Source organism: Vombatus ursinus, unplaced genomic scaffold (genome assembly GCF_900497805.2).
Source record: "Vombatus ursinus unplaced genomic scaffold, bare-nosed wombat genome assembly UNPS02014935.1, whole genome shotgun sequence".
Taxonomy (NCBI): domain Eukaryota; kingdom Metazoa; phylum Chordata; class Mammalia; order Diprotodontia; family Vombatidae; genus Vombatus; species Vombatus ursinus.
Window position 1 is genome coordinate 1550767 of NW_020954713.1, and position 22098 is coordinate 1572864.

Below are 22098 nucleotides of genomic sequence, written 5' to 3' on the forward strand. Positions count from 1 at the left end.
CAAAGTGAAAGTCCTAGCATTAGAAATCCTAAGGGACTGACAACCTGCTACTCCCAGAGAGACCTGAGATTGCAACTTCCCAGACTCTACTTCAGTGAAAACAATAACAACAACACCAGCAGTGGTACTACTCCAATATACCTGAGTAATTCTCAGGTGCACATGAATAATGTTCTAAGGAAGCACCTTCATGTCCTACTTTGAAAGTCTTTTAAACAAGATATATATCCTCTCAAAGGCCATATTCTAACAATGAATCATATCCCACAAACTCTTAGAGATTTCTGTGAGGTTTTAGTTACCTCTTAGTACTACTGCCAAAGGGGAAAAAAATAATACTAATAATATATTCGGCAATTTCTAGTTTGCCAGAAATTTTTTTATTTCTTTTAAGATTTCTCTAATTCCAAATCACTTCTTACTTAGACATATACAAACTGGCATGTTCTCCTATGCACCATGACATGATTCTCTGCCCCTAGACAATTTGAGATAAATTTATAGGAATTTTGAACAAAGAGAAGATCGTAATATATTAAAATGTAGTAACATTCCACTTCCTTCTTGTACCACTTCCACTTAAAAGTTCCTTCCTGAAATTGTGATCTTAACCTTGAATTTCAAGAGAGAAAACGTTGTCTTTAGGTGGGTCATGAGGCCAATAACTTCAGGGGTTGGGGAGGCAATGATCTTATCTAGACAAGAGTTAAGTTTAGTTATTACTCTTATTCTAGTTCAAAAGAAGACATTAATTTGTGTTCTTTATACTTTTCTTAAGGGAAAAGTCTGAAAAGTTTTAGGCTGGAAAAAGAATTTTCTTAATATTTCTGGTAAAATTTAAAAAGAAAGATTTTAAAAATTGTTTCCCCCCTTTTGTGCTTCTGCACAATTTAAAACATTTTATATATTTAGTAATTCAAGATCTCAATTTTGTACCTGCTAATCAATACCAACTTGCATTACTCTTGTTTGATCCAACATTTGGAGTTTTTTGTTTAGCTTTAATACATCAAATGCAGCAAAACAGTAAGAGGACAAAGACTATTCTCAATGCTATAACAGTGGGCCAAGGGACATAAGTAAAGATAAGTCAATATTCAAACATTTGATTCTTCATCCCTTTCCTCTCTAACAATAACCAGAAGGCTATGCAGATCAACAAAGACATCTGGGACCAATTTAGTCCAATTTAAAGGCTATTGGAACTTTGTACTGCTAGTCAGCTGGCAAGAAGACATTCTGGTCCCTTTAGCCAGAGCTATGGAAGACATATATAGCTGGTATACAGCCAAAACTCAATTAGTGTTAACAATGAATCCTGTGAAGTGGTCATATGTATTTGAATTCACATTATAATTATGTAAAATATAATTATTGGTTCCAGCTCAATGGAAATCTGCATTGCAAATTCAAATAATGCATCTATTTAATGGGATTCATCATCTGCACTAATTGGGACCTGACTGTATTGATTCTTTTGATGCATCTATCATTCTCATCTGGAGAGTATGCTTGCTATTATTTGTTGAATCCAACCATTCTCATCAAGTACCATAACTGCATCTGCATCTCAGAACTGTGCACATTTCTACTGGATGTGGCTGTAAAGACCAGGAACTCCACTAATTCTTTATTTAATACTAAATATCTGGCATTATTCCAGAAATACTTACTCTGAACTGACTAGGTTGCTGTGGGGAGTTGAGCTCCCACAAATCCCAGGGGACTACTCAGTCTCATATGCTTCCTTCTCAAGGTCCCTGAGTCAGGGTCCAGGCTCCTTACCCATTGTAAGTAGATGTTCTGTATTCCCAAACTGAGACCCTTCAGGTATAACACCATGGTCATAGGTCAGAAGGAATTTTTGACTTCTTGAACTGTACAACTAACACTGATGAGTGAGTTCACCATGTATGACCCATAGTTGGTCATTCAAGAAATTCTGGACCTCAGAGCATGCTCTGTCCCAGGGATGGGGAACCTGCTCTATCCTCTTGGAGTTTCTCAGTCTGTTAGATACTCTCAGCAAGGAGAGAAGAGTTCTCATGGAGTTTCACAGGGCACACCCACCTGGAGTTGATTCAAAAGGCTCCTATCATAAAGACAATGATTTTTCCAACTAGTGGTCTCTTTCTAGGTTTTTATGTACATCTCAGCCAAAACTGCAGTTTTAGCTTTATTCAAAAGTATTCAACTAAAACTCATTCCCATGCATTAATACTGGATGCGGAGGTGAATTCTCAGAATTTTTGTTTTTCAGAACTCATCAGTGGACTTCTCATTGCCTTTTAGTTGAGTTGTGGGTCTACACATCTTGTCAGTGTAAACAATCTCTAATTTCCTTTTTAATTCTCTTTTTTCTGCTGCCTGAGTCTTGGAAATCACTGAACTGAATTTCTCTTTATGTATTTTGACTCAGTATTTCACTTTCTACTGCTGTCAATTTCTTAACCTCCCACTTCTTCGCTTTCAATTCATTTTCAAATTCTTTTCATCTCTAGTTCCCTTTTATTCTCTTGAATCTCTTTTGCAAATTAGCACAATTTTCTTAAGCATCTCAAATTCATCACAAAACTTCACTTTTAGGTGATCTGAGCTGAAACTTCAATGTTTACACTTTCCCGTTTTGCCCTGTCAAATGTTTCCAATTTAGTTTCTTACTTAAGAATTTGAAAACCCATGGTGTATTCTAGTTTCTTTCAGGTGATTTTGCTTCTAATTTGCTTATGCAACTAAATTTTACCAAATCATTCAGGAAAGCCTGCTGTGGTTAAGTAAACCAAACCCTTAAAATGAAATTTTGCTTCCCCCCCCCCAAATTACTTGCCTTTTGATTTAAAATAAGCCTTATTCTTTCCAAACTAGAAAGGAGTTGAAAGGAAAATGACCTAGCAGTGGTTCTAAAGCAGATCAGGCTGAGTCTCAAACTTCAAACTATAAAATCACTTCTCTTTTTCTCTCTCCACTATTTTTGAGTCACTGGAAGGAAAACTCCGAAACCAGCTTCAGTTCTGTTTATGTATTTGGTACTTTTTTTTTTTTTTTTTTTTTTTTTTACTGAACACATAATACCAACTCATAGAAAGCACAAGAAACAAATATTTCCATTACTATCAATATTCATTCACTCATTCACACATACAAAAATCCATAGAATACACTTAATTTAAATTAAACAAGGATCCTTTCCTTTAACCAAATCATTTTGTTCAAAAATGTGAACATTTCATTTATTTCTCTGGTGGGCACGAGAAAAATGCTGGCTTCTCCAGAGACAGGGATGTTTTATACTCTATGTTCCTCAGTCTGAGGTTCCTCCAACTGTTCCCAAGTTGGATACTCCTTACTACATAGTGGAGGATCTATTTTCAAAGCTCCCTGATTGACCAGCAGGAGCCCGAGTCTAACTCTACCCTTATGGCAGGGAATCCGGTATTTTGAGGTGCTGTTGTCTTTCTGGGCAAAACCTCATTTCCCATTGCTGGAGATCCACTTAGGTTAGCCACTCTCAGAAAGGTGGATCCATTGACCAATTTTGGTCAAGCACTCCAAAACAATTAGAAGGATCTCTGGAGTAAGAAGTCAAGGTCTCGGGGGCAGCTAGGTGGTGCAGTGGGTTGAGCAACGGCCCTGAAGTCAGGAGGATGTGAGTTCATATCCGTCCTCAGACCAAACACTTGACACTTACTAGCTGTGTGACCTTGGGCAAGTCACTTGACCCCAATTGCCTAAAAAAAAAAAGTCAAGGTCTCCTGGGGTAGGGGTGATCTTTGTGGTCTTATGGTCACCAACTCCATTTCTATAGAAGGAGGGAGGGAGGGAGGGAGGAAAAAAGGAAGAAGGGAAGAAGAGACAGAGGGAGGGAGGAAGAGAAGAAGAAAGGGGGGAAGGAAGGAGGGAAATAGGGAAGGCAGGAAGGAGGGATCTATTAGCCTACTATGTGCAAGGCACTGTACTAAGCACTTTACAAGTATTTACAAACACTTTACAAATATTATCTCATTTGATCCTCGCAACAACCCTAGGAGGCAAATGTTACGATTATCCCTATTTTACAATTGAGGAAACAGAAGCATAGAGTTTCATTAATTTGTCCAGGGTCATACAACTAGGAAGTTATCTGAGATTGAATTTCAACTCAAATCTTCCTGACATGAGACCCAGAGCTCCAACCACAGTGCTATCTAGCTGTGGAGGAGCTATTGATTTTGAGATTAGTTACAATCTTAAGTTTTTTTATCTTTCTTGAAACACAAAACAGATTGATAGACACTGAAACAAACCACAACACATCAAAAAATACCAAGCAACACTTTTGGCCAGTAGGGAGTCTCTGGAGAGAGAACTAGGGGGTGTGTGAAATTCCAAGTAGTGAGGAACAATTAAATTCTTATTCATGAACTGAACCACTGGCCCTAGGCAATCTGCTCCCCAGATCTGCTGCCCAATGCTAAGAAATAGGGAAGGAGAGCTTACCCCATCACCTGGGCTCATAGGGTTAGGCACAACCTCTCTTGCCAATACCCTAGTGCTGACTGAAATCACGCTGGTCCCAAAGCAGTACGTGATTTAAAGCTGCTCATGGATGGGATTATATTGCCCTAATATAAGACTTACTATATACAACACACATGGTGAGGTAGCCACCAGTACAGACATGAATAGATATGCACAAATAACTCCTCACTGTGTCTGACAGACTTGACCTTTTACTCAAAATCAGAAATCAGAAATCAACAAGACTAGGACAGCTCCCCTTCAAAAGCCTTCCTGCAAGAGTTTAAAAGGTCTCTCACCTCTATAGTTGGCTATGACAGTCTTTCTTTCTTTTTCATTTGAGAATGAGGCTTTTAAAATTTATTATTTTATTTTTTCCCCAATTACATGTAAAAACAGTTTTTAACATTACTTTTTTAAAATTTTGAGTTTTAAATTCTCTCCCTCTCTCCCTCCCTTTCCCCCTCATTGAGAAGGCAAGAAATTTGATATAGGACTCAAGAGTGGGAAACCTGAGGCCTTGAGGCCACATGTGGCTTTCTAGGTCCTTGGGTGTGGTCTTTTGACTGAGTACAAGTTTTACAGAACAAATCCATTTATTAAGGGGATTTGTTTTGTGAAGTTTAGATTCAGTCAAAGGGCTGTACTTGAGGACCTAGAGGACCACATGTGGCCTTGAGGCTGCAGGTTCCCCACCTGTGAATTAGGTTACACATGTGCAGTCTTTTCCGTATTAATTATGTTGTAAAAGAAAACAGAACAAAACAAAACAAAACAAAAAACAAAACAAGAAAAATAAAAAAGTAAAAAAAAAGTATGCCATGATCTGCATCCAGACTCCATCAGTTCTTTCTCTGTAAGTGGATACCATTTTTCATCATAAGTCTTTGGAATTGTCTTGGATCATTGTGTTGCTGAGAATAGCTAGGTCATTCACAATTGATCATCGCACAACATTGCTGTTACCGTGTACAACCAGTTGTGCTCATTTCACTTTGCATCAGTTCCTGTAAGTCTTTCCAGGTTTTTCTGAGATCATCCTGCTCATCATTTCTTGTAGCACAATAGTATTCCATCACTATCATATACCACAATTTGTTCAGTCATTCTCCAAGAGATGGGCATTAATTTCCAATTCATGATAGTCTTTCAAAGAGAAGCAGTCCTGGGCTTCTGCTAGTTTCTATGAGATGTCAGTATCTGAGTCACAACATTATTAAACTGTTGTAAGGAAAAATAATGTAATTTGTGGTTTAGGCTTGTATCTACCAGAAACAATTTTTTTTTAATTTTAAGATTAACCTAATTCCAAGTCATTTCTGACTTAGAGAGAGATGTTCAAACTGGCATGATCCTCTGTGTCCTCTCACATGATTTTCTGCCCCAAGACAATTTGAGATAACACTTAGAGGAATCTTGATCAAGGAAATGACAGTAACATTCTAGAACAGTCGCCACTCAGTTCCTCTTTGGACCACTTCCCTGTAAAATTTCTTGCTTCATGATCAATATCTTAACCTCGAATTTCCAAAAGAGAAAACATTATTCTTAAGTGGGTCATGGGGTCAATCACTTCAGGGGTTAGGGTGGCAATGATTTTATCTAAACAAGAGTTAAGTTTGGTTATTACCCTTATTCCATTTCAAAGGATGGCCTCAACTTTTGTTCTTTCCACTTTCCTAGAGAGAAAAGTCTAGAAAAGGTTTTAGGCCAGAAAATCATATTTTTAAAATATTTCTAGAGAAACTAAAAAGGAGATTTAAAATTTTTTTATTAATTTATTTTGATGTATCAACAATCACTTCCATAAGCTTTTGAGTTTTAAATTTTCTCCCCCTCCCTCCTCACCTCCTTCCTCATCATGGTGTGCAATCTGATATAGGCTCTACGCATACATTCCTATTAAACATATTTTCACATTAGTTATGTTGTAAGGAAGAATTAGAACCAATAGGAGGAATCACCAGAAGAGGAAACAGAACAAAACAGAAGAAAAAAAATAGCAAATAGTATGCTTTGATCTGCATTCAAACTCCATAATTCTTTCTTTGGATGTGGATAATGTTTTCCATCATGAGACTTTTGGAGATGTCTTAGATCCTTGCATTGTTGAGAAGGCTAAGTGTATCAATGTTAGTCATTGCACAATGTGGCTGTTGCTGTGTACAACATTCTCCTGGTTCTGCTCACTTCACTCAGCATCAGTCCACACAAGCCTTTCCAGATTTTTCTGAAGTCTGCCTGCTCATCATTTCTTATAGCACAATAGTATTCCATTACATTCATATACCACAACTTGTTCAGCCACTCCCCAATTGATGGGCATCCCCTCAATTTCCAATTCTTTGCCACCACAAAAAGAGTTGCTATAAATATTTTTGTCCATGTGGGTCCCTTTCCCATTTGTATGACCTCTTTGGGATATAGCCTTACAGGTGCTATTGCTGGGTCAAAGGGTATGCACATTTTTATAGCCCTTTGGGCATAGTGAAAAAGGAGATTTTTTAAAAAAAATATTCTTCACAGCACTAAGCTGTCATATTCCAAGCATTGGTGAACAGGCATATAAAGTCATAAGTCTTCTTCCTGACCCTCTTCCCAATTATTTCCTCCTGAGGATTACTAGGAACATTTTCCACCAACATTCTTCTTTCAATGCCATACTTGATATCCTACATAGTGTAACACTCCTAAATATCAACTGCAGATATCTAAGACCTGTTAGGTTCATATACTATTGCTCATGGGCTCCCATTTTCCTTCTGAGTCTCTACTCCTAGAGAGACAAAAAATCATATATCACAGTAATGCAAAAGGGCATTTGCTTAAAATAGACTCACCAGATAAATGACAAGATAAATACAATAAACAACAGACACTCTCACTATTCATTTCTCAAAAAACTCCTCCCAAACTCAAAATGTGAATAGTTGTGAGTTTATATTGTCTTTGATCTACACTGCTACGTCAGCACAATATGCAATCTTAGCTAATAGTGAAAAGGTATATCGGGGATGTGCCTATTGGATGGCAGCTAGGTGTTAGAGTGGGTAAGGTGCTGGTCCTAATTAGGAAGACCTGAGGTCAAATCTAGCCTTAGACACTTAGTAACTGTGTGATCCTGGGCAAGTCACAGCCTCCATCTGCCTCAGTTTCTTCTTCTGTAAAATGGGGGTTATAATAGCACCTACCTTCCAGGGTTGTTGTGAGGCTCCAAAGAGACGATATTTGTAAAGTGCTTAGCACAGCACCTGGCACACAGTAGGTGCTTTATGTTAGCTATCATCATCATTATTACTATTACTATGATTATTACTATTTACACTGAAGGCACCAGGATTCCATGCCTTGGATACTATTATCTCCTACCCCAGAGCAGTGAGTTCTCAGGTGTGCCACCATTATTTCCTGATACAGAAGGCGCAAAGCTTCGAAGTGTGACCACATCAAAGTTTGAAAGTCTAGTCCTGTCTGGATCCCAGAGACAACTTGATCTCTGTCGCCCCAAACAGGAAGCAATGGAGCCCAGGGAACAGTCCATGGTTCTGGAACAGTTCCCTCTGTTCTTCTGTTCATGCCCACTTGACTCTTTCCAAAGTCCCTGCATCTCATCTGCTGTCACCCAGAAGCCCTTCAAAAACATTTATCACCACAGGTTTCTTTTCTTCCTATTCTGGCTCCCTTTTAGTCACTAGACAGAAGAAAAAAAAATAGCCACCTCACATTTCCTGACCTTATCAGCTGTGAAATGTGTATTTCCCAAGCTATAACAAAATTCCATTATTTGTAAAAAAAAAATTATTTATTTTTAGTTTTCAACATTCACTTCCATAAGATTTTGAGTTTTAAATTTTCTCCCTCCCCCTATCCATCGTGTTATTTTTGTTTGTTTGTTTGTTTTCCCAGGGGAAGCTGACAAAGTCTAGAGGAGGGGCTGATTAAAAGGGTTACCTGGCTGAACCCCTTGCCTCATCCTGGGAAGGGTGGGGACCTTGAACCTGGGCAACAGACTGGAGGTTAGGGGCTGGGAGCTGCGCTCCTACATCATAGCCAGGATCAACCTGGGCAACCGATTTTCCTTCTTCTCCCTTAGCTCCCTGGGTGGGAATCATGGATCTGGGACTCCTGAGACTCATGGATTTGCCCCAGGGCAAGAACAAGGCCCTTCGGGGAAACCGAAGAAGTAGTTTTGTGCCTGCCACCCGACGCCAGCGAGAGTTCATGCCAGAAGAGAAGAAAGACACCACATACTGGGAGAAGAGGCGTAAGAACAATGAGGCGGCCAAGAGATCCCGGGAGAAGCGGCGCTTGAATGACGTGGCAGTGGAAGGCCGGCTGGCTGCTCTCAAGGAGGAGAATGCCTCACTCCGGGCTGAGCTGCTGGCTCTCAAGTTTCACTTTGGTCTGCTGGGCCCTGGCACCCCCCAGGCCCTCCAAGCCTTGCTGTGGAGTTGCCCATGGCCAGCATCCCGAGGCCCTGAGGGAAAACTAGCCCTACCAGATAGAGGCCCCCTCAGGCCATGCAGCCCAGACCCCAAGGAGCTGGTCCTGAGGGATTATGGTAGCTCCCACGAGGTGGTGGGCCTGGGCTCCCCAGGGCTCTCTCATGAGCTATCAGTGCCAGACCCCAAAAGGCCAGACTCAGCTGTCTGCTCCCCAGCTTTCTTCAGCTACCACCTACCAGATGGCCATACCACCCATCTGCCTCTGCTGGAACCTAGCCCTAGGTGGGGGCCATCAGTGCCAACTGGGCAGGGAAAGAGCTCTGGGCACTGGGTCTTGGGCAGCAACGATGGACTCTTGGTGGCAAAGTCTGGTTCTGCGGCACCCTCCTCCGGAACACCCTGCCCCCATCCTGGGGGCAGAGCCAAGACTACAGCTCAATCCTCTCTGCCCCATAAACTTCGGATCAAGTCCAAGGCCCTGGCAGACTGGGAGGACAGTCCTTCCAATTCCTTCTGAGATTCCTTGCCACCATAAGGGACAGAGGAGCAGGATAAGGGAGCTGAGAGCAATGGGCATGGCAGATAGGGAGGAGAAAAAGAGATGAGGAGGCAGAAATCTACATGACTCCTATGGGTGTGCCAGGTTGCCAGAGCAAAAGGAGACCCATCATATTCCGTCTTTCCCCCACGATGCTTCCCTGGGGCACAACAATTCAGCTCCTGCCCCAATACCGAGGCAATTAGTCTCTTTTCATTGAGATCTTCCTAGTAGATGGGCCCCGAGTCCCAACACTGTCCTTGTAACCATTACCCCTCCAAAGGTGCTCTGTCTCATTAGGGTTGGCATCTCCAGGGAGAATCCAAAGTCTTAGGAGAAAAGCATAGTAGAGAAGAAAGAGCACTCATCTGGGAGTTAGCAGAGCCCCAGGTTTAAGTCCCAGCCCCATGTCACATGACCACTTACCTCTCTAAACCTTCATTGCCTTCATCTGTAAAAATGGGGATAATAATACCTGTAATATCTTCCCCCACAGGACTGTGGTAAAATCATTTGGGACAATAAGCACCAAGCATTTTGCAAACTTTATAGAAGGTGTTTGACCTGGGAGTCTGTGAACTTGAAAAAAATATATTTTGATAACTGTGTTTCAATAGAATTTGCATCCTTCGTATTTCCTCTGTACTTCATTTTATACATTCAAAAACCTGACTCTGTGAAGGGAGTCCATAGGCTTCACCAGCCTACCAGAGGGCCTTGGGGCACAAGAAAGGTCAAATACCCATACTGAATAGAATGTCAGCTGCTCTTGTTAGGGATGACTTGGGAGCCCAGAGAAGATCCTGGGCACTGGAGAAGGCCTGGGGTCTGAGAGAGAGCCCACAGAGATCTCCAGAGGAGTGAGGCTGCACCTGCCACCTCCTGGGGACCATGCTGATCTACTCAAGGGAGGGGCTTTTTGGTGACAAATGCCAGATAGCTTACCCACATACCAAACACTGAGTACTTTAGATAATTGTGGAGTGTAGACCCTTCCAACAGTCCTCCTCTCCCTTGGATTTCTCCCCTTTATCCATGCCTAGGGGCAGCTAGGACAGAGTGCTGGGTCTGGAGTCAGGAAGATCTGAGTTCTAGTCCAGTCTCAGACTCTTATTAGCTGTGTGACCCTGGGCAAGTCATTTAGTATCTGTCTGCCTTAGTCTATAAAATGGGGATAATAATAGCATTTCCCTCCCAGGGTTGTTGTGAAGGTCAAATGAGATAATAATGGTAAAACATTTAGCACAATGCTTGGCACCAATATAGTAACATTTGTATAGTAAGAACTATATGAATGTAGTAACATTTGTATAGTAAGAACTATATAAATGTTAGCTGCTCTGCTGCTACCATTATACCCCAGGGAGACATTCCGTTAGCCTCTTGACCTTGCCTTCTTCCCCATCAGAGTAGACCCCTATCTTCTCTAAGAGACTCCTCCCACTCCTTCCTGGGAGTCTGCTAAAGTCTTTCTCATCTTTCTCTGAATCTCCTCAAGCCCCCCTCTTGCAAGAGCCTCTGGGCTCAGATAAGACTTCCCCTGGCCCTTCCCTCAAAATCTCCTTTGAGAACAAAGCTGGCCCGTTGGGAGAATGGGTTGTGTGTGTGTGTTGGGAGGTGAGGTAAGGTCCCCTGGGAGCCACTAACAATGGGTACATAAGGGTTCATCCTGCCTGAGTTTGTTCCTCTTCCCAGGGCTCTGACCTGCCTAGAGGCAGCCTAGGTGACTCAGTGAATAGAGCACTGGGCCTCAAGTCAGGAAAACCTGAGTTCAAATCCAGCCTCAGACACTTGCTAGCTGTGTGACCCTGGGCAAGTCCCTTAATCTCTGTCTGCCTCGGTTTGCCCTCTAGAGAAGCACAACTCCTATAACCAGAGGTGAGGAGACATACCCCCTAGGCTGGGACATTAGGAAGTGGAAGAAAAAGCCAGTACGTAGTCAGTGACTGTGGCCTGTATTCATGGGGGATGGGATGCCTAGAAGCCAGGAGAAAACCATCAACAAAGATATAAAGTCACTGCTGCCTTTCACACCTCCCCCCTGGCCCTGACCAGAGGAGCAGCGGGTCCCTTCTGGCCCTAGACAGAGCCACTGGCTCTGGGCCTGGGAATTGGTCCTTGGAATGTCTTGGGGAGTTCCATGGCCATACTAACCCTCAGAGCCCAGGAGCTGACAAACAGTACCACCCCAGCTCAGGCTCCATGACCTAGGATGACAAATGCACTCCACCTTCCCAGGCTCCCAGCAGGCTTTCGCCCTTCTAGTCCCCCCTTCTTCCTCCCCATCTCCCTTTGGGTCCTTCCTTCTACCTTCCCACTGTCCATTCTTCTCTAGGCCCCTCACTTTCCCCCTCCCGGTCCTTCCTCCTTTCCCCATCTCCCTTCTCTGTATCTCCTTTCCCTTCTGTTAGTGAACAACATTGCTCCCCTAGCAGCATCTCCTGTTGGAAATTAAGAACTAACCCTGAGCCAAATCTAGCCCTAGAGATTCTCCTTGTCCCTAGCCCTGGGTCTGGCCTACTACCTCCATCTTGGATCCTGCCTGTGGCTCTGGGGGCAGTAACACCTCCAGATCCTGCCGCCTGTTCCCCACCCCTGTCTAGGGTAAGGTCTAGTCAATGGACCTTAAGGCAATCAGTCAATAATCCCTTCTTAGGTATCTCCAATTCCAACCTTGTCTTCAGCTCCAATTCAATTCAGTTAAATTCAACAAGGATTCATTAAGCCCCTTGAGGATTTATCAAGCAGCCAGGTGGGCAGTCAATAGAAGGCTGGGCCTGGAGTCAGGAAGAACTGAGTTCAAATCCAGCCTCAGACACTTACTAGCTGTGTGACCCTGGGCAAGTCACTTAACATCTGTGTGCCTCAGTTTCCTCACCTGAAAAATGGGGATCATAACAGCACCTACCTCCCAAGGTTGTCATGAGGATCAAATGAGATCATATTTGTGTAAGCGCTTACACAGTGTTGGGCACGTAGTAGGTGCTATATAAATTCTAGCGGCTATTAATTCTGATTAATATTTATATTCCCATGTGCAAAGGAAGCAACATGGAGCAGCAGATAGATGGCCTGTTTGGAAGTCAGGAAGATCTGGGTTCAAGCCCTGCTTCCTACAGGTACTGGCTGTGACCCTGGGCAAGTCATTTGATCATTCAATGCCCCCAGTAACTCTCTAGGACTCCAAGGTGCAGACTAGTTTCTGTTCTGCATGGGAGACCAGGAGGTCGGACATGGGATAGGCCTTGAAGGAGCAGGTAGGGTTTGAAGAGCCCACTCTACACAAGAAGTTTACTTTGGGTATGCTGTTAGCCAAAGGCCAGAGGCAGAATGGAGTCTGACTGCAGAAAAGGGTGCCTGTAGGGAATCTGAGGGAATTCAGGTTGGAGAATGAGGTAAAGGATAGATTCTCAGGATCCTAGAAGCCAGACTTCGGAGTCTGGAGCTGCCCTGGCCTCCTGGTCTGCCTGTGTGTGCTATCATCAGATTCCCCCCCCAGGGATGACAGTCGGTTTGGCCAGGAGTGAATAAAACAGGAAACCCCTCCCCCGCCCCCCGCAGGCCCAGAGGTGGTGGTTGGTAGGGTGGTGGGGGGAAGCTGTGAAATCACAGTGGAGCTGGGAAGGGGGTGTGGAGAGGGTGGGGTAGTGGGTAGGAGGACAGTAATGACAACATTTCTCAGAATTTACAATTGTGAGCTGGCCGGGGGAGGGAGTGACGTGGCTCTTTGAGGCCTGGGGCCCATGTGGGTCGCCAGGGGAGGTCCCACTCTTCTAATTAGGCAAGCTCCCTCTTTGGGCTTTCTAATCTTTTCCCCACCCCTATTGAGCCCCAGGACCCATCTCTGGCCCCTGACTCTCCCCTTATTCCTATCCCTGACCCAGCTCTACTTCCAGGACCTGGGTCCAGCCCTTTTCCTAGCCCCTAGTGTGACTGCGCCCTGAATTCAGGGCTGTGACTGACTTTGGGGAACTGGATGGGGGAGGACTCCTCGGGGATAAAGATAAAGATAGACCAAGTCTCATCTGTCAAGAGGACGGGGAGGGGAAGGAAGGAGGTGAAGGAGGTCACAGAACCCTGGCCTCCCGAAGACATTCCTATGGGTGTGCTTGTATGTGTACCCAAGGGGCAGCCCCCATGCGTGCCCCCACGTACACGCAGAGCAGCAGGTATCCCCTGTGATAAATACATACACACATACTAAAAACTGATCTAGAAATACACACCCAAACATGTGAAACACTCCTAGGGGTATACCTATTGTATATATACCACATATATATATAGTTGTATATATACAAGTATGCACAGGGACCAACAGTGTGATAGTAAATGTTTAACAACTGGCTCTCCAAGAGTTCCAGGCACACTTGGAGATTTAATTTGCATTATTAACATTTTCTCTATTTGCTTAAATCTGAACAATCAATAAAGCAACAAATCCGGCCCTTCTTTAGGGCCTTTGCCTATTTCATAGATGTAAATACTCATGATGAAACATTTAACAACCGGCTCAGTAGGAGCTGTCTCCAGTACACCTGTAACATGGACACATTCACAAGCACGTATAAATGTGCACATATAAGGCATGAATGTAAACACACATACATACATACTTACATACATACACGTGGATAATTAGGCAAAACCAAGCACATCATTTAGAGCTGGGAGAGGAAGAAAGAAGACAGATTTCAGCCCTTCCTTTTACTGAGGCCCTGGGAGGGAAAGAGACTTGTAAGATTCTGATTTTGGTGGTAGAGGTGATAGGCTTGGCTGCTGATTCCCTCTGGGGAGGGAGGGAGAATGCAGAGATGACTTTGATGGCTGAGAGTCTCTTACTGTTCACCTTTGGTCATTAGTACAAACCCAGGCCTTGAGCACAGACACATTGAGCCAAGGACCACCTGGGGCAAATGAGAAGCTGTGGTTCCCTCTACACTCTCCCTAGCCTTTCAGCCAACTACTTTTCTCCAGCCCCCTCCTCTTCTGTCCTTCTCCTCTCCGGGCAGAAGCATCTGGGGCTCTGGGATCATCACCCTGCCCTTGTCACTGAGCTAAGTTGGGGAAGGCTGGGTTCTGGGCTCTGGGCTGTAGACTCTAGATGGCCAGAACTCTTGGCTCCACATTCTAGATTTAGCTTTGGTTCTAGACTGGGTTCTGGGTTCTGAGCTCTGGGCTCTGGTCACTGGGCTGGGCTGGGCTTTTGCCTGAGCCTCAGGCAACCTTAGCAAGCAGAAATCAGACAAGATCAGATGGGGCTGAGGGAGACAGTCCCAAGGGGTTCCTGAGGACCCAGCTCACACTTGATAGACCTGGTAGTTCAGTTGAATTAAAATAATAAGAACTCTCTCCCTGCCTCAGAATTGCCTCCCTAGGTCCCCAGCAGCATTCTAGCTTTTTTCCTCAAAGATGGACTAAAAAATCTTCCTCAGAACCCTTGGGGTCCCCCCACCCCAACACATACACTTGGAAGTGGGGTGGGGAGATGGTTCTGCTGAAAACCACAGCTCTCATTTCTAGCCTGAGTTCTGACTCAGAGGCGGGGGGGGGGGGGGGGGGGGGGGGGGGGGGGGGGGGTGGGTTTTTGAGAGAGAAGAGTCCCAAGGGGGAGGTGGAGAAAGGAAAGGAGGGAAGGAGCTCCAGAAGGCGTATCAGTCAACTGGCCTACAATCTCAGTTCGACTGAAGCACTGGGCAGCCCCTCCATCCATAAGCCCCCAGAGGGAGGCTACCTGTGGTTTGCTCCTCAATTGGTCCAAACCATTCGACATTAACAAAAAAAATCCTGATCCCAGGTCTAGCCCATTCCTCAGATGACCCCAGATCAGTATCTAATAGACCAGGGGTGGGGAACCTGTAGCCTTGAGGCCTCAATGAGGCCCTTTGACGTAATCCAAATTTCACAGAACAAATCCCCTTAGTAAAAGGATTTGTTCTGTAAAACTTGGACTCAATCAAAGGGCCACACGTGAGGACCTAGAGGGCCATATGTGGCCTCGAGACTTCAGGTTCCCCACCCCTGGAAAAGACCCTCCCAGGCAAAATTACTGCTCCATGCCATTTAACTCAGCCATTCTTAATCTTCTCCACTCCATTTTGCACCCTCTACCTGTCCCCTGCGCCCCAGTCCTGCACTCAACTTGGTTCTGAGAGAAGATAGAGAAGGAAACAGGTTCTGCAGAAATAACCTAATCCAATCCCTTCATTTTATAGATGAAGAAACCATGCCCACAGAGGGAAAAGAAATTGACTAAGGTTACAAAGCTGATAATTGTCTATTTTAATTAAGTCTTTTTAACCAGGTACAATCTCAGTTTTCACCTGTTGAATGGGCCCACATGCCATCAACACTGTCTAATTCTGGCACTCTGGAAAAAGCCCTAGTTGCCCAACCCAAGTTATAGTTCTGATCATGATGACTTGATTCCTTTTTAATGCCAAAAAATTTCCCATCTCCTACATGATGGCAGTCATACAATTGGTGAATGTTGTTTGAGAAACTACACATTGAGTTTATACCAGGAATGCTGGGTTGATTCAATATAAGGAAGGCTGTAAATATTATATACCATCTTAATATAAATAATAAAAACCATATAGTTAAGTCAATCAACACTGAAAAGGCTTTTGACAAAGTCCAAAACCTGTTTCTGCTAAAAACTCCAGAAATCATATGAATAAATGAATCTTTCCTTAACATATTTATCTAAAACCAATAGCAAACATTTTACATAATGGAGAACAGTTAAGAGACCTTCCCAATAAGATTAGGGGTAAAACAAGGATGCCCTTTATTACCATCACTATTTAACATAGTCCTAGAAATGCTAGCTATAGCCACAAGATAAGAAAAAAACTGAGGTAATAAGCATAGGCAAAGAGGAAATAAAATTATTGCTTTTTGCAAATGACAAGATACTGTACTTAGAGAATCCTAGAGAGACAGTGGGAAATCAATTGAAATAATAATTTCAGCATTCCTCTATATAACCAACAAAATTCAGCAGGAAGATCTAGAAAGAGAAGTCACTTTCAAAATAGAGAAGCTATAAAGTATTTAGAAGTATTTACCAAGATTCACTCAGGGATGGTGTGAATGTAACTGAGAAACACTAAATAAAGATAGATCCAAGTGGAGAAATATTAATTGCCCATGGATAGGTCAAGTCAATATGCTAAAAATGACAATGTTACTGAAATTAATTTACTTATTCAATGCCTTGCCAATCACATTCTCAAAAGAACATTTTATAGACCTAGAAAAATCATAAAATTCATATAGAGAAACAAAAGGTCAAGAGTCGCAACGGTAATAATGAAAAAAAAGTGGGAAGGAAGGGGGCCTATCAGTACCAAATCTCAAACCACAATAATCATTAGAATAATTTGGTACTTTTAAAAAAAAAAAAAAGGTCAAACAGAGAAACAGATTAGGTAATGCAGAAGCAAACAAACAGTAGCATAACATTTATTCAATAAACCCAAAGACCGCAACTTCTGGGGGAAGAGCTCACTATTTAGCAAAAACTTCTGGGAAAACCAACCAGTGGTCTTACAGAAATTCAGCTTAGATCAACATTTCACACCATACAATAAGAAAAGCTCTCAATGGATATGTCATCCAGGTATAAAAAGTCACATCACAAACAATTTAGAGGAGCAAAGAAGAAATTACATTTCGTATCTATGGATAGAGGAATAGTTAATGACCAAACATGTGATATAGAGGATCATACAAGACAAGATGGACAATTTTGACTACATAAAATTAAAAAGGTTTTACAAAACAAGCCTAGTATAATAAAAAAACGGAAGGGACACAGATAACTGGGAAGGGGGGAACCTCAGCAAGTTTTTCTGATAAAAGTCTTATATCCAAGATACATAAGGAACTGATTCAAATTTATCAGACTAAGTCATCTTTTAATAGATAAGTGATCACAAGATATGAACAGGCTGTTTTAAAAGGAAGAAACCCAAACTGCCAACAACCAAATGAAAAATGTTCTCAATCACTAATAATTAGAGGAATGAAAATTAAAGTATTTGAGGTTCTACCTCACACCAATCAGATTGATAAGGATGACAAAAGTGGAAAATGGCAAACATCGGAGGGTCTGGGGGAAAACTGGATGTGGTAGAGCTGTGAATTGGAAAGCAGTTTGGAACAATGAGCAGAAAGTTACCAAACTCTGTATACCTGGTTGACCCAGTTACACCCCTAATGGGTGAATATCTAGTGGCAGTTAGGTGGTACAGTGGATAAAACTCTGGGCCTGGAGTCAGGAAGACTAAGTTTAAATTTGGCCTCAGATACTCACTAACTGTATGATCCTGGGCAAGTCACTTAACGTCTGTTTGCCTCAGTTTCCTCATCTGTAAAATGGGGAAGACATTAGTTCCTACCCCCTCAAGGTTGTTGTGAGGATCAAATAGGATCATACTTGTTTTTTTTTTTCCCACAGCTTTTTTTTATTAATTTATTTTGATTTATCAATAATCACTTCCATATGCTTTTGAGTTTAAGATTTTTCTCCCCCTTCTTCCCCACCACCCTCCCCAATACAGCACACAATCTGATATAGGCTATACATTTACATTCATATTAAACATATTTTCACATTAGTGATGTTGTAAGTAAAAATTAGAACCATTAGGAGGAACCATCAGAAAGAGGAAACAAAACTCAACAGAAGAGAAACAAATTAGCAATTCGGCTTCCATAGTCCTTTATTTGGATGTGGTTAGCATTTTCCATCACAAGGCCTCTGGAGATGTCTTAGATCCTTGTATTGCCAGGAAGGGTTAAGTTTATCAATATTAGTCATCACACAACATGGCTGTTACTGCGTACAACGTTCTCTTTGTTCTGCTCACTTCACTCAGCATCAGACTATACAAGTCCTTCCAGGTTTTTCTGAAGTCAGCCTGTTTATCATTTCTTACAGCACAATAGTATTCCATCACATTCATATACCACAACTTGCTCAGCCATTCCCCAATTGATGGGCATCCTCTCAATTTCCAATTCTTTGCCATCAAATGGAATCATACTTGTAAAGTGCTTAGCACAGTCCCTGGCACATAGTGGATGCTATAAAAAATGGTAGCAATTATTATTATTATTCCCCCCCAAAAAAAGTTAAAGGAAAAGGATCTTTGTGCACAAAAACTTATAGCAGTTCTTTTCATGGCAAGCATAAACTGGAAATGAAGTAGGAAGAGTTTCCTATTGAGGAATAGCTAAGCAAATCATGGTATATAATAATGATAGTAGCTAACATTTATACAGTTATACCTTCCACATTGTAGGGATAAGGGGCATGGTGCCCCTGTGATCTGGAAAATCTGCACAAACATTTTTGGCCCTCTCTTTGTACCAGAGAAGAAGTCTGGTTTATTACGGTAGTAAAAGATAAAAATATGATATTATATAATATTATACATATATTTTATGCATTTCTGAGTTTCTGAACTTTTTCTGTGTTACCTGCTGGTCTTTGTGTGTTGTCTGCAGTTTCCGCAAAGCTCCTCAAAATTTCTCATTTAATTTCTTATGCCGACCCATGATATATCAAAACCGCAATGGGGAAGGGATAACTGTATAGCGCTTACTAAGTGCAAGGCACTGTGCTAAGTCCTTTACAATTATTATATTGTTTGATCCTCACAATAACCCTGGGAGGGAGGAGCTAATATTACCTCCATTTTACAGATGTGGAAACTAAGACAGACAGAGGTCAAGTGACTTGCCCACGGTCAAACAGCTAGTGAATGTCTGAGATCAGATTTGAATTTAGGTCTTCCTGACTCCAGACCCAGGGCTCTATCCCATGCATAGCCTTGCGGCCCCATGAAAGTAATGGAGTATTACTGTGCCATGAGAAATCAAATGGACAATTTCAGAGGTAATTGGAAAGACCTCTATGAACTGATGCAGAGTGAAATGAGCAGACCAAGGAGAACAATTTCCATAATAGAGAAAAACAACTTTGAAAGATAAGAGAACTCTGGTCAAGGCAAGGATGAGCCACGAATCCAAAAGAAAGAAGATGAACCATGAAGATGAAACATATTGCTTACCTTCCGCCAGAGAGGTGATGAGCTTAAAATGCAGAGAAAAGACAAAAAACCAAACCACGTTTTCAGTCATGCGTCAGGAGGAATTTGTTTTGCTGGATTTTGCAGTGACATATCGGAAACTTTATTAGGTTTTATAAAATTTGCTCAGTGGGGAGGGGTGAAGGAGGGACATAATTAAAATACTTCTTAATAAAAAAACTTTTTAAAAAGTTTAAAAAAAAAGAAACTACTCGTTGACAAAAAAAATTGCTATGAATTTGGTAATGTTTTTACCTCCCCTATTTATTAGCCATAAGAGGAAACATGTATAAAATAGTAACATGTATGTGTGCAAAGCTACTGTGTATTCAGTCAGAGATCTCATGTTTGTTTATGTATACATTACACTAAGTATCTCTGTCCTTTCAGCTGGGGCTGGATAAATCAGGAGTCACCAAGCAGCAGCTAGATGATCCTTGGCAGGCAGGCAGGCAGGCAGCAGGCAATGGATTAAGCACTTAACGATGTACCAGGAACCCACCAGTTTAGGGCCAAGTGTTCTCTAATCCCCCTTCTCATTTTGAGATTTTGTGATTCTGTGATCAAAATGATACTATTTAGGGTGCCTGTAGATTCATGGGCTCCTTTAAAAAGCAGGGCTGTGATTCACACCTTCAATCTCCTCATTTGCAAAAATGGAAATAATAATTGCACCTGAGTCCCAGGGTTATTGTAAATGAGATAACACAAGTAAAGCATTTTGCAGTCCTTAAAGTGCTATGTAAATATATATCATTGTTATTATTGTTGTTGTTTTTATTATTATGGGATACGGAGTCTAGCATTGTGACCTAGGTGGCATGGTGGATACAGCGCCAGGCCTGGAGTCAGGAAGACTCATTTTCCTGAGTTCAAATCTAGCCTCAGATACTTACTAGCTGGGTGAACCTGGGCAAGTCACTTAACCCTGTTTGCCTAAGTTTCTTCATCTGTAAAATGAACTGGAGAAGGAAATGGCAAACCATTCCGATATTTCTGCCAAGAAAACCCCTGATGGGATCACTAAGAGTTGGTCACAAAGATTTGGACATGACTAAAATGACTGAACAACAACAAATTGTGATTTCACTGGGAAATAGAGAAGTACTGGATGAGGAAACTCACTCTATGTTGTACTAATGCAAATAAGCACCTTCTCTGCAACAGACTGTCTTAGTGAGGGCTTGGAGCACTGGGAGATGAAGTGATTTGTCCAGGTTCAGGCAGTCAGCCTGTATCACAAGCTCAACTTGAACGCGGGCCTTCCCGGCTCCAAGGCCAGCTCTCTATCCATGGCAACAGAGTGAAGGCTTCTGGGGCCACTTTCAAGGGCATCAGAGATGGAGAGATCAGTATCACTGGTAATAGTCAAGGCAGGGAGGGGAAGAGGAAGCACAGGAAGGTGGGGGGTTGGACACAAAAGGAGAGCAGATGGACTTGTTTGTGCTATTTTAGGAGGGAGCGGGGGCAGAAACTGTGGTTTGGGGTGTTCAAGGAGCAGGTCACGTCCCCACGGGAGGAAATACAACTAGTAAAGCTAACTAGACAAGTAGCTCCAGAGCCCAGAGTCTGCAAGGACCCTCAACTCCAGCCCCATCCTCAGCTTCAGCCTGACACCATCCCATTTCCAGGGATTCCTGCCTTTCTCTGGCTAGCCAGCTGGCTCAGGAAATCCATTCGGGACCTAGGAACCAACTTTTACTTACAGAGGCCCTCTCCTCACCCCCATCCTGTCATCATCCGGTGGGCTGTCTAGATTCCATTCAATTTCATAAACATGTATTAGATATCTACTGCGTAGAATTGTGGACCCAGAGCTGGAAGGGATTGGAGAGGTCATCCATTCCACCCTTACTATTGGGAATGTTGTAAAGGTGATCTTGTTCACGGATGAGTTGCGTTAACCAGCCTCTGGAATCCTTTCCAAAACTGAGATTCTAGGGTCATCTGACAATCCAGCCTCCACATTTTTCTTTTTTTCTTTTTTATTCATTTCAACTTAAATACAAAAAGACAAAAAAAAAAAAGAGAACATTTCCACATACACAGCACAACAGATAGCGAGGATTCAATAAATAACCATGAATTTCCATTTCAGACTGTTCACTTAAGAAAAAACAACCACGTAATAAACACTACACGTTGTTTTCAAAGCTACCCTGCTTTTCTGTGCTTCCTTCTAAGATTTCTTTTGTTATCTGCTGTGCACTTTTTTTCTCCCTCCCTCCCATCCCACCCTAAAGAAGGCTACAAATTAAATACGTGTGTGTGCAAAACCATTCTATGCATACTTCTATTTATCAGTCTTTCTCTAGAGGTAGAGAGCATCTTCCTTCATAGGTACTATATAAAGCTGGCTTGAGTATTTATGGTACTCAAGATGAATTAGTCATTCAAAGTTGTTCTTAGGACAAAATTTCTGTCACTATATACAACATTCACTTGGTATTGCTTCTTTCACTTTTCATTATTTCGTGCAAGTCTTTCCATGTTTTTCTAAATTCAATCAGCTCAT

General features: G+C 42.3%; 1 protein-coding gene across 1 annotated transcript in view; it reads left to right on the forward strand.

Moving 5' to 3' along the window:
• Window positions 1-10019, forward strand: part of LOC114029652 (nuclear factor interleukin-3-regulated protein) — a 40830-nt gene extending 30811 nt beyond the window's left edge. Inside the window, exon 2 of the mRNA XM_027844239.1 lies at window positions 8591-10019. Within this exon, the coding sequence (XP_027700040.1) occupies window positions 8608-9459 (852 nt within the window). The 5' untranslated portion in view covers window positions 8591-8607 and the 3' untranslated portion in view covers window positions 9460-10019. The remainder of the gene's footprint in view (window positions 1-8590) is intronic.
• The last annotated feature ends 12079 nt before the right edge of the window (window positions 10020-22098 follow it).